We start from the raw sequence: 13,840 nt of genomic DNA on the forward strand, positions 1-13,840 counted from the left end.
CCAAGAAATTTTCCTCATTGAAGATTTTAAGAAAGTTACCAGGTGTGCAAAGAAGCGCTCTCGCTCAGCTCTAGGAGCTGGCAGCAAGATGAGTGAAATCACTAACCCATCTTAGCAGTTGTTGCTCTTGGCTTATGAACGTCTAAGAAATCCTATACATCCTGTGATGAATCGTGGCATCATTTTCACACAGTTGTTACGTTCAATTTATCTAGAGGCATGGACAGGGCGAGAAATAGTACGTTACACTTCCAGTCTATCTCCACATAATCTCTCGCGTCGTTTATCAAACACATATTTCCAACAACAAACTAAAATTTCCCAGTTTAAAAACAAAATTGTTCTATTCTCTACGTATACTACTGCAGACCTGCCAACTCCAAAAACTGCCAAAAGTATTTCAACTGGATTTGGGGGTATTTTAAGCGAAATCTCCTAGATTTGGAGTATTCTTGTGATTTCTACCAACACCCAAAGTGTACTCCTAATCACCCTTTGCAAAATTCAGCGTTTTTTTTCTTCTGCGTTTGATATCGGCCATCATACTCTCAATTAGCACTCACAAACGCAGCATACAGGCGATTTCATCCTCATCAACACCGCCTCAAGGTCGTCAGTCCTGCTTCCACTGGCCATGTCCACTCTGACATCGTTGAGGCAACTCTGAAGTGTCCAGCAGTCAAGGCAGTTTTTTCCAATGGTTGGTCAAAAAGATTACTTTATACTCCAAAGTCTACTTGTAAACAGGTCCGCTCCTTTTCCTAACCATACAAATGTAGTCAAGGCGGGTACAGGAGGGGGTGTAAACGAAAGATAGAATAGCAAATCCGATAAACTTCTGTCAGCGAGCAATCTGCAAAACACTAAAGCAATCTTGCGCAGAAGCAATCGCGTGCCAAATGCTCCCACCTTTCCACGCTCCGTGGTGGATGTTTTTTATTCGTCATGACAACCACATTTAACGCAAGTTGGGAGGAAAGAAACGAAGGTCGGGATGTAAAGTGGGGGAAATGGTATCTAATCATGCGCCGGGGACTGAGTTACTTTTGAGCCGATATTTGTTTAAGTGGATGACGTCATAACAAAAGGTATACTACTTCTCTTACAGTACCAATCTCCCTTTCCAGAGAAAAGGCAGGGTTCTCTGTACAGGCGCAGCACCCAGACATAAAGGGGATTTTTTTGCTAATTTGGGGACATGTGGTGCCCCCTTGCACCATTTTACCTGCGTGGACACCATGTACTCAAAAGGCCTGTGGACAGTGGACAATGGCCGCCACATGCAATGTCTCTCTATTTTCAGTGGCGAGCCCTTTGGATAAGTACAGGTTTCATTCAAAGATGCGTTCCATCCAAGTATGCATTTCGTTTTGAAGTATGCGTTTTATTCAAGTATGCATTTCATTCTAGGATGTGTTCATCCAAGTATGTATTTTGTTTTGAAGTATGCGTTTTATTAAATTATGCAATTTATTCAAGTATGCATTTCATTCATGTATGTATTTCGTTTTATTAAATTATGCATTTTATTCTTGAAAGTATGCATTTTATTCTTAAAAGTATGCATTTTATTCTCGAAAGTATGCATTTTATTCTCGAAAGTATGCATTTTATTCTCGAAAGTATGCATTTTATTCTCGAAAGTATGCATTTTATTCTCGAAAGTATGCATTTTATTATCGAAAGTATGCATTTTATTATCGAAAGTATGCATTTTATTATTGAAAGTATGCATTTTATTATTGAAAGTATGCATTTTATTCTTGAAAGTATGCATTTTATTCTTGAAAGTATGCATTTTATTATTGAAAGTATGCATATTATTCTTGAAAGTATGCATTTTATTCTTGAAAGTATGCATTTTATTATTGAAAGTATGCATATTATTCTTGAAAGTATGCATTTTACTTGAAAGTATGCATTTTACTTGAAAGTATGCATTTTACTTGAAAGTATGCATTTTATTCTTGAAAGTATGCATTTTATTATTGAAAGTATGCGTATTATTGAAAGTATGCATTTTATTCTTGAAAGTATGCATTTAATTATTGAAAGTATGCATATTATTCTTGAAAGTATGCATTTTATTCTTGAAAGTATGCATTTTATTATTGAAAGTATGCATTATATTCTTGAAAGTATGCATATTATTGAAAGTATGCATTTTATTCTTGAAAGTATGCATTTTATTATTGAAAGTATGCATTTTATTATTGAAAGTATGCATTTTATTCTTGAAAGTATGCATTCTATTCTTGAAAGTATGCATTTTATTATTGAAAGTATGCATATTATTCTTGAAAGTATGCATTTTATTCTTGAAAGTATGCATTTTATTCTTGAAAGTATGCATTTTATTCTTGAAAGTATGCATTTTATTCTTGAAAGTATGCATATTATTGAAAGTATGCATTTTATTCTTGAAAGTATGCATTTTATTATTGAAAGTATGCATTTTATTCTTGAAAGTATGCATTTTATTCTTGAAAGTATGCATTTAATTATTGAAAGTATGCATATTATTCTTGAAAGTATGCATTTTATTCTTGAAAGTATGCATTTTATTCTTGAAAGTATGCATTATATTCTTGAAAGTATGCATATTATTGAAAGTATGCATTTTATTCTTGAAAGTATACATTTTATTCTTGAAAGTATGCATTTTATTCTTGAAAGTATGCATTTTATTCTTGAAAGTATGCATTTTATTCTTGAAAGTATGCATTTTATTCTTGAAAGTATGCATATTATTGAAAGTATGCATTTTATTATTGAAAGTATGCATTATATTCTTGAAAGTATGCATATTATTCTTGAAAGTATGCATTTTATTCTTGAAAGTATGCATTTTATTCTTGAAAGTATGCATTTTATTCTTGAAAGTATGCATTTTATTCTTGAAAGTATGCATTTTATTATTGAAAGTATGCATTTTATTCTTGAAAGTATGCATTTTATTATTGAAAGTATGCATTATATTCTTGAAAGTATGCATATTATTCTTGAAAGTATGCATTATATTCTTGAAAGTATGCATTTTATTCTTGAAAGTATGCATTTTATTCTTGAAAGTATGCATTTTATTCTTGAAAGTATGCATTTTATTCTTGAAAGTATGCATTTTATTATTGAAAGTATGCATTTTATTCTTGAAAGTATGCATTTTATTCTTGAAAGTATGCATTTTATTCTTGAAAGTATGCATTTTATTCTTGAAAGTATGCATTTTATTCTTGAAAGTATGCATTTTATTCTTGAAAGTATGCATTTTATTATTGAAAGTATGCATATTATTCTTGAAAGTATGCATTTTATTCTTGAAAGTATGCATTTTATTCTTGAAAGTATGCATTTTATTCTTGAAAGTATGCATTTTATTCTTGAAAGTATGCATTTTATTCTTGAAAGTATGCATATTATTGAAAGTATGCATTTTATTCTTGAAAGTATGCATTTTATTATTGAAAGTATGCATTTTATTCTTGAAAGTATGCATTTTATTATTGAAAGTATGCATTTTATTATTGAAAGTATGCATTTTATTCTTGAAAGTATGCATTTAATTATTGAAAGTATGCATATTATTCTTGAAAGTATGCATTTTATTGTTGAAAGTATGCATTTTATTCTTGAAAGTATGCATTATATTCTTGAAAGTATGCATATTATTGAAAGTATGCATTTTATTCTTGAAAGTATGCATTTTATTCTTGAAAGTATGCATTTTATTCTTGAAAGTATGCATTTTATTCTTGAAAGTATGCATTTTTATTCTTGAAAGTATGCATTTTATTCTTGAAAGTATGCATTTTATTCTTGAAAGTATGCATTTTATTCTTGAAAGTATGCATATTATTGAAAGTATGCATTTTATTATTGAAAGTATGCATTATATTCTTGAAAGTATGCATTATATTCTTGAAAGTATGCATATTATTCTTGAAAGTATGCATTTTATTCTTGAAAGTATGCATTTTATTCTTGAAAGTATGCATTTTATTCTTGAAAGTATGCATTTTATTCTTGAAAGTATGCATTTTATTCTTGAAAGTATGCATTTTATTCTTGAAAGTATGCATTTTATTCTTGAAAGTATGCATTTTATTCTTGAAAGTATGCATTGTATTCTTGAAAGTATGCATAGTATTCTTGAAAGTATGCATTATATTCTTGAAAGTATGCATTTTATTCTTGAAAGTATGCATTTTATTCTTGAAAGTATGCATTTTATTCTTGAAAGTATGCATTTTATTCTTGAAAGTATGCATTTTATTCTTGAAAGTATGCATTTTATTCTTGAAAGTATGCATTTTATTCTTGAAAGTATGCATTTTATTCTTGAAAGTATGCATTTTATTCTTGAAAGTATGCATTTTATTATTGAAAGTATGCATTATATTCTTGAAAGTATGCATATTATTGAAAGTATGCATTTTATTCTTGAAAGTATGCATTTTATTCTTGAAAGTATGCATTTTATTCTTGAAAGTATGCATTTTATTATTGAAAGTATGCATTATATTCTTGAAAGTATGCATATTATTGAAAGTATGCATTTTATTCTTGAAAGTATGCATTTTATTCTTGAAAGTATGCATTTTATTCTTGAAAGTATGCATTTTATTCTTGAAAGTATGCATTTTATAATTGAAAGTATGCATATTATTGAAAGTATGCATTTTATTCTTGAAAGTATGCATTTTATTCTTGAAAGTATGCATTTTATTCTTGAAAGTATGCATTTTATTATTGAAAGTATGCATTTCATTGGAGGATGTGTTTCATTCAAGTATGTATTCCATCCAACCAAACTCTAATAGAATAACATCTTATTCATCCCATGTATCTGTACGCCAGCCACACCACCACCTGCTAAACAGGCAAATTTTCTTGCCATGAAAACCCTGGGATGCAGTATTGAAAAGCTTCGATCTTCCAAAGATGATGAAATGAGTCAGACTCAGTCGGTCGAGAAATCCCTCAATACACCCCACATTGCGTAGTTGCGTTTATTGAAGATGATGGAAGCGCGCTGGGAATGGCAGGTAAAATGGTAGCCAATAAAATGGCAGCCAATACCTGGCAAAATTGGCTGGTACTGCTGGTAGTGCTGTGCCTGACAGCTCATCAAATTACACTCCTTTCTGTATGGAAAATTGTAACATTTTTCACTATGTTGTCATTTCTGCTAATTTACAAAGAAACAGTATAGTTTACACACATATTCTCGCTTTGGAAGGAACTAAACTCCTCGGCAATTTCCCAACATTTTGCACTTCGGCACTGCTTTGATTGAGTCAGAAAACATTATGTCAGTGTTATGAATACATGTCGACAAAGTTCAGAAACTGACAATCTCTGTTCGGCAAAATAACTTATTTGTATCGAGGAATATATTTTTGATACCAAAAACTGAAACTATTATTTGTCATCAAGAAAAAAGAAGATTTTTCAAAAATAAAGATGTGAGAAATTAGGCAGTTTATAGCATATGTCACAGAAAATGTCCTTAAATATTATTAACCCACACACAGCATAAAACTGTAAAGCCTAGTTAAGACCAAACGAAGGAATAATATACACATAAAGTAAGTATACTTTCCATCAGATTTAACAGATTTCACGGCCAACCACCTCAATCTTTTGATGTGGCCGCTTGAACAATCAAAGCTTTTCCACTCAGTAAACTTCACATGCTTTCTCCGCACAACATGAGCACAAGTAAGAATCCTTTGTGAAAAGCCTTTGATCTTGCTTATCATGACAAGTCCAATGTGTGAGACATATTCTAGGCCTACTTTAGGAAGTTCCTTGCACAATGTAGGCCATGAGGCCAACATGAGGCCAACTCGACCCTGTCTGCATGAACGATCCTCTGTTCCGCCAAAGAAAGATGTAGGATTCGGATGTTTACTTTTCACATCACTCTGTTTCGGGCCGGAAAAGATCAAAAGCGAATTTCGGAAATATTTTTTTGATCCACCGCCATGGCCATCATGACATTTCCGATGTCTGTCATGATAATTTTTATTAACCTTTTCTGTTCATCTCATAGTAGTGGGGGCAGCGATAGCGCAGTGCAAGAAAGTCGGCCTCATGATCAAGAGGTCGTGGGTTCAACTCCCAGCCGAATCACTGCTTGGTTCCCCAACTGGTTGAGTTCAAGTGAGCGCCTTCTGGTTGCTCCTTGAAACCACGGATGATTTCTGTGGAGGTCGGGGTAATAATAAGGTATTACAAAAGCGCTATATAAGAACCCAATAGCATTTAAAATATTATATTACTCTGACCATTTTGAAGTGTGGAAGATAAAAGTTTGCTGCAATGTTTTTCATTGAACAGTCTTCTGATAACAAGCATGATACTGTGACTGTCCTCTTTGCCTCAATTAGGGATATAAAGAAATAAATCATTGACTCACATAAAATCAAACATCAATTTGCCTGACGTAATAAAAACACCTGATCAACCATCAATGAAACAACTTGTAAACGCATAAAATCTTCCCCAGGACAACACACGCCAAACATGAAACATCAAAACACACTATGAAACCTACATTCAAATAGTTATTTATGTTGGCAGTTTTATCTGAGTGACGTGGGTGAGCTATGCAAAAGTTCCAGGAAGACTCAAACTCCGCAAGGATGCGGTTACTCAACTGGAATGAACCATTCATTTTCATTTTGAGAATGTCAACTGAGAATCTTTCATTGCTAGATTATATTGTCGTCACTGTGGACGAACTATGGACTTCTCACAACTCTCTGATCCAAACCAGAATTCCTTTTTTGGGTATCGTAGTGTTTTCGAGATTACACCAAGGCCATACAGAATGACACTCACAAAATTTACATGCAGGACTCAAAATTCACGTAACCAATAGAGGCAAATGCATACAACAAGATCTCGGTAAAACAGGGTTTGAATTTCATCACAGGTCGCGGTGATCACCGCTTCTTGTCCCAGGTACCTGCGATAACCACCACAATCGAGATCACAGGTCACGGTGATTTAACGCTGGTTTGCGGGTGCTTTCAACCAATCAAATCAAAATCACCAACTTACCCATTCAATGGATCCAGCGCAATGGCCCGGGGCTGATCGAGGTCCTGCCAGAATAGCACCTTGCGGAACATACCATCCAGATTGCTCACTTCGATGCGATTCGTTTCCGAATCCGTCCAATACAGCTTCTTCCCCAACCAATCACAAGCCAGTCCATCGGGCGACACCAAACCCGTCGTCACGACGTCTACGCTAACATGGGACCCATTGATATAGGTCCGCTTTATCACCTCCAAACTGACGTCAGTCCAAAATACGGAATATTCGTTGTAGTAATAATCAACTGCGGCGGCATCGTCAAGCCCGCTGATGATGACAGTGGAGTTGTTGCGTGGATTGCTGGCGTCGACGAGGCAGATATCTCGCCGGTTGGCATACAACAACAGGGGACCACCTGGAAGTACAGAAGATACAAAAATTGTAGGTTGCGTTGCATCAAAAACGAAGAAGATCGTGTGACATCAAATCTGTCTGAAGCAAAAAGTGCTTGGTCCCTGCAACAAAGAACCAAACGAGGATACGATCTCCACAGGTGTTTTCCAAGCTGGGGTGGCCCTATAGAAACCCTTTACAAAATTCTTGAGCAAGGTAGGGTGGCTGCTCCAAGCTAAGGTGGTAAGCTGCCAAGAAGGGGTGGGCCGCCCTGACAATGGCCTTGTGGAGAACTCTACATTCAACCCAGGAAGTGTGGCTCGCCATTTTAGGAAGAAATAAGCGGCTGTTTGGTAAGCCAGGTTTGCCAAATAGTCAATTCAATTCAAAATTAAAAGGTGCCAAAGTTTGGTGATTCACAGTATCAGAAATATAGAAGAACCTCTCTAATAAGACACATTTGGGACTGAGAAGTGCTGTCCTTTATAAAGAGGTGTCCTGATTAGAGAGACCAAATTGAAAGGAATCACCAATTTGGGACCAAAACTAGTGTCCTTAGTAGAGAGGTTGTCCTTAATAGTGCGGTGTCCGCTAAGAGAGGTTCTACTGTAATTGAATTTTACAACCAAACAAGCATACTTTCAAAAGCCAGTTTTTTCGAAACAGGTGAAAGTAAGCTTACTCAAGTTCTCTCATAATCCATATTCAGCTCAACAGCGGCCCAGACATCCCTGGTGATTTTTCACGAAAACAGCTTGCTCACGATAATGAGAGACATGGGAAAAACACCTGCTGAGAATGCAAAACATCAGATCTGCAACTCTTTCGTTTCTGACATACTACATACGAAAATATACTTTTATTTTACGATTCATTGTTTAAAATGAAACGGCCAGGGGCCATTGTGCTCACCGTATACATCTTTTAGTAGGCAGGATCATGCTTAGTTTAGAGGTGAATATGGTGAACACAATCAGGCATGAAGACTTTTTTTAGATGTGTATTGATGTCAAGTAATAAGACAGGGCAGTATATATAAGTTTATGATCCAACCAATAATTGTCTATGACATCAACAAGATCAATATCGTGTGATTGCTAAGAGTCCCTGCAATAAAAAATTCATCGAAAAAAAGTCATTAATAAGCGAGATATTGCATGTCCTACTTTTTCAGTTTTGACTCCCTGGTGGCCAAATCAAGAATCAGATCAGGCCAAAATTCGGTGTCAGAGATTATCTGATGTAGGGGGTTACATGTACCAACTTTCAAGTTCATAGCTTCAGCAGTTAAGAAACGTGCCATAGTTACACTCTAATGGCCAATTTACGCCATTTGACTTCTGTGACCTAGAAAAGGAGGTCAAATCCAAAAATCGTAGGACATGTGGTGTATCCTTGCTAGAAGTCCCTGCCATAAAAATTTTATCGAAAACAATTCACTCAAATAAGCAAGATATTGCACTTCTTCCTTTTTCCATTATGGCCCCCTGGTGGCCGAATAAAGAATCAGATCAGGCCAAAATTCGGCATCAAAGGTTATCTGATGTAGGGGGTTATATGCACCAAGTTTCAAGTTCATAGCTTTACTGGTTAAGAAACGTGCCATAGTTTACACTCTAACGGCCAATTTACGCCATATGACCTCTGTGACCTTGAAAAGTAGGTCAAATTGAAAACCCGTAAGACATGTGATGTATTCTTCCTAAGAGTACCTACCATAAAAATTTTATCGAAAACAAGTCACTTATAAGCGAGATATCACACTTTTCAGATATCCACTTTTGGCCCCCTGGTGGCAAAGTTGAGAATCAGATCAAATTGAAATTCAGCACCAGAGGCTATGTGATATAGGGGGTTATATGTACCAAGTTTCAAGTTCATAGCTTTAGTGGTTAAGAAACGTGCCATAGTTTACACTCTAACGGCCAATTTACGCCATATGACCTCTGTGACCTTGAAAAGTAGGTCAAATTGAAAACCCGTAAGATATGTGATGTATTCTTCCTAAGAGTACCTACCATAAAAATTTTATCGAAAACAAGTCACTTATAAGCGAGATATCACACTTTTTAGATATCCACTTTTGGCCCCCTGGTGGCAAAGTGGAGAATCAGATCAAACCAAAATTCAGCACCAGAGGCTATGTGATATAGGGGGTTATATGTACCAAGTTTCAAGTTCATAGCTTTAGTGGTTAAGAAACGTGCCATAGTTTACACTCTAATGGCCAATTTACGCCATATGACCTCTGTGACCTTGAAAACAAGGTCAAATTAAAAACCCGTATAATATAAAATGTATATTTGCTATGAGTACCTACAACAAAAGTTTTATCGAAAACAAGTCACTAATAAGCGAGATATCACACTTTTTAGATATCGACATTTGGCCCCCTGGTGGCCAAACAGAGAATCAGATCGGACCGAAAATCAGTGTCAGAGGTCAGCTGACCTAGGGCATTCTGTGTACAAAGTTTCAAGTTCATAGCCCTAGCAGTTAAGAAACGTGCCACTGTTAGGATACGACGACGACGACGACGACGACGACGACGACGACGACGACGACGACGACGACGACGGACACAGCGCTATCGTATAGACTCCCCTTACGGTGAGCCAAAAAGTCCATATACTGGCAGTTGACCAATGAAAGCCAGTCCTTAGTGCTGCTACATGAAGCTCGGACTTATGATACACCCCAGGGGGGTGAGCTTACAAGCCAAGAGCTGTGGCAATAACGTGACGCGCTTTGAGCGATGAAACCACATTCGATTTAGCGCTAAGTCTCCTCATTATTTTACAGTAGTAGCCGATCTGATCCAGTGCAACAGGCTCTCCAGCAGCCGGTGAGCGAGGTGTTCACTGAGTCAGTCAGCCAGCCAGGTAAAACGAACCCAAAAGAAAGTCGTATTATATCTAAGGTGATTTATTCTGCACTAATTTTCTTTAGTTGGTCTGTTGGCGAAACGCTTCTGTTCTGCTGGCGGTAAACGTGGTGGCGGTCGAATGTATACACACACCGCCGAGGCATGATTGACAGGCGGTGGCTGTAGGATAGCCAGAGCCGACTGGGAACATCCTGAAGAGGAGAACGAGAAATCCACGGCCCGCTGCTCAAAGTATGCAATACATGTTGAAACACTTTTCAGTACAGGATTCCTTCTGCTTTTTAAAAGATATTTTTCGGCGAACTTCCAGGCAGATTACTTCAAGAGTAAGCTACCCGCACCGACCACTACCAGGACTACATATGCTCCTCCCAGGGCCGTTCAAAACATCCAACTTGTGTGTAAAAATTGACAAGATGGTGGTTGAAGAAAGGTTTGTTACAAGACAAAATCATTCCCTAGTGGTGTAGCTCTGCTAGGAAAAAGAACATGGCCGACTTGCAGCATGTATGGGGTTAATCTCGCATGAATATGATTAAGGAATTGAACCCGAGGCGGAGGACCTTGGTTGAGTTACCAAGACACTCGAGGGTGGAGCTAAAATACAGTCCAAACCCGAGCCGACAGGCGAGGGTTTGGACGAAATTTTAGCTCCACCCGAGAGTGTCTTGGTAACTCAACCAAGGTCCGAAGCCGAGGGTTCAATTTCTATTCTAAAATACCTCAAACTTAAAAAGATAGGCCACGAAATAACTTGAATATGTGCGAATTTGGCAAATTCCATCCATCGCCTGCCCGGAGCGCCGGTAGCGCCGTTGTTTACATTATGTTACGGCAGCCCGTATAGGAAGTCCGGATCGGCTCGCTCAAGTGACGCTAAAATCCGCGCAAATGGGCTATTTGGAGCGTTTTTCTCAGCAAATATGTGTAGTGCTCATTAAAAAACTTAGGGTGGTTGATGCTTCCTTGGCTGATTTGTGTTTGAAGCAGTGTTTTGAGAGCCTCAAACTTCTGAAGTGAGCTGTGTGCATGGTTCCACATTTTAGTGCAACCCGAGGGAACTTTGGTAGAGCATCTTGGTTGCGTGTCCAAAACACTCCACTCTCAGAACGAGGCTTATGCATTTTCCATTTAAAAGTTGACTTTACGGTACCAAGGTATTTTAGAATGTCACATCACAGTGCATAGTCCCCCCTCCCCCAAGGGACAGCCTGGTGGTTTTCTGGTGCCGCCTGGTATAGCTTGGCGCTAGTAATAGTAGTTAGAAAGCTCTGATCAAGAGAGAATTTTTTACTAGGTTCTGACATTGAAGTGAGCAGAAATTTCTGAGGCAAATGCATGCAGGCTCATGCGGTCAGCAGTGCTGTAAATTATGCACGCTGGCATCCTTGAGGAGCATAGAATTATTTCCATGCACTCCTCTGTGCCATAAGTAACAGCACAAGTCGCACCATGATGGATTAGCTAATCCTATATTCACCATGCCAATTTTTTCCATCTTCATGCAGCTACAATATCGCCAGGCCAGTTTTCGATCATCGGATACAATGCCCTCTAGCCATTGGAGAAATCTAAGAAAAAGGGTTGGACAATATTGCCAGTTATTTGCTGCTGGTTTCGCGGCTTTGACCATCAAATTGTCAGCCGCGCTGATGAGCTTCTGCCCCGGGGATTGGTATGACAGATTCATGTTTAAACGCATCACGAGACCAGGAAGGCAAAATCCCTAAGTAACAATCCACATTCACAACAAAGTTGGGCTCCTCTGGAGTGGATCCTGGAAACAAGTTTGAGATCCAAATAATGCATCTTACAGTCTATCTCCCTGATGAAATTGAAAATAAAAGGACGCATCCTGCCCATTCTAAAACTAAGTGCTCCCTGCCTTTTTCAGATGGGCTGATGCATTTTCTAATTAGAACTAGAAGGCGCTTACCATGCCCTTTTCTCAGATCTGACACCCTGGCTCTTTCTTCATGAATTCCAAGAGCACAACCCTTCCAAATTTCTGGAAGAAACACTTTCTTGCAGTCAGATTTGGAATATGTGTTATGTCAAATAGTACCTCCATGGTTGACAGGGTAAACTTGACGGAAACTAAATTGCCAAGACACATTACAATACAGTGTACCGTAGAACCTCTCTATTAAGGACACCCTCGGGACTGACAAGTGCTGTCCTTAATAGAGAGATGTCCTGATTAGAGAGGTCAATTTGAATGGAAACAACCAATAAGGGACCAAAACTAGTGTCCTTAATAGAGAGGTTGTCCTTAATCAAGAGTACATTCCTTTTTAAAATCTCAAAGACTCACGAAAAAAAGAGGCAAATTCAATGGATGAAGTGAGTCAGTGTGTACAAATGATGTGTTGAGGATGAAATTGAAATATGTAGCTGTCAATCATGTCTATCAGGTACACTAAGGCAGCAGGGGGCAGTCAGAAACATCAAATTATAACAGAAAAAAAGTGACAGCTGTCAATCATCAATTAGGTTACCATTGTATCACATGAATGCACAAGAGAGTGAAGAGTGATGATTATGATGATTTAGGCCAATGAAATTTGATTTCACAGTTCTCATAGTTTAGTTAAATTACTGAACACAACTCAAAAATCCGAAACCCAAGTTCATGCGCCAAGCAATGTCACAATGGCTCCCTTGCAAATCTACGAATTTAAAAGTTAGAATTTCACATCCTTTTCTTACTGACCTTAACCAAAAATGTCACAACAAGAGCAGTAGGCCCCCTGTGAGTAATGAAGGGACCAAGGCCTAAGCCCAAACAGCACAGAATGCACACCAAATACATAGGAACATCATTTTACACTAGGAATACACTATGCGTATACAATGTATACCAATACACACCGAACTCATGAACTTTGGTGAAAAATTGGAAAGTTCAAAGCATTTTTATTTCATCGTATAACTTCACTAAGAGACAAGTTCAAGACTCGTTATTGGGTTCAACTGAATGTTATACCTTAAAAGTATTTGAAAAACTGAAATTCCAGACTATTGTTAGAATATTTCGGTTATTTTTAGACGCACAAACAGCATGCCTGCAGAAGATTTCTCAGCCAAGAGAAAACATGGCCGACAACTTGTCAAGCGCGAAGCAAAATACACTACAAAAACCTTGTCTTGTGACTAAAGTAGGCAAAATCTAGCTCTTAAATTTGACCTGAGCATAGATTCATACCTATACTAAAGATCTGAATAGATTCTGTGGGAATCGTGATAAACCCGACAGAGTTATTTCGTGATATTTTGAGCACAATAACCACTCATTTTCTCAAGTTCTGAACAATCGTGATCTTACCTGTCACAGAAGCCGGCCAAAGAACGTAAAACACACAGAGACAGAAAAAACTCCTCATCCTGACGGTTTGCCAGGAAATTCTGATGGCAATACCCTGCCCTGCCATGCATCAGTCAACTGCCAAATCATTGGGAATAGCCATGAAATCTCGAAATCAAATTGATAATTTTCTCCACGAAGTTTCTTCA

At 37.4% G+C, this 13,840-nt stretch overlaps 1 protein-coding gene across 1 annotated transcript in view; it reads right to left on the reverse strand.

Annotated features, from left to right (window-relative positions):
• Positions 1 to 13,840, reverse strand: part of LOC135493037 (low-density lipoprotein receptor-related protein 6-like) — a 39,800-nt gene extending 25,960 nt beyond the window's left edge. The window contains exons 1-2 of the mRNA XM_064779821.1: positions 13,653 to 13,840; positions 7,069 to 7,462 (exon numbers count right to left, since the gene is read on the reverse strand). Of these exons, the coding sequence (XP_064635891.1) occupies positions 7,069 to 7,462; positions 13,653 to 13,758 (500 nt within the window). The 5' untranslated portion in view covers positions 13,759 to 13,840. The remainder of the gene's footprint in view (positions 1 to 7,068; positions 7,463 to 13,652) is intronic.

Source organism: Lineus longissimus, chromosome 8, assembly GCF_910592395.1.
Source record: "Lineus longissimus chromosome 8, tnLinLong1.2, whole genome shotgun sequence".
NCBI lineage: Eukaryota > Metazoa > Nemertea > Pilidiophora > Heteronemertea > Lineidae > Lineus > Lineus longissimus.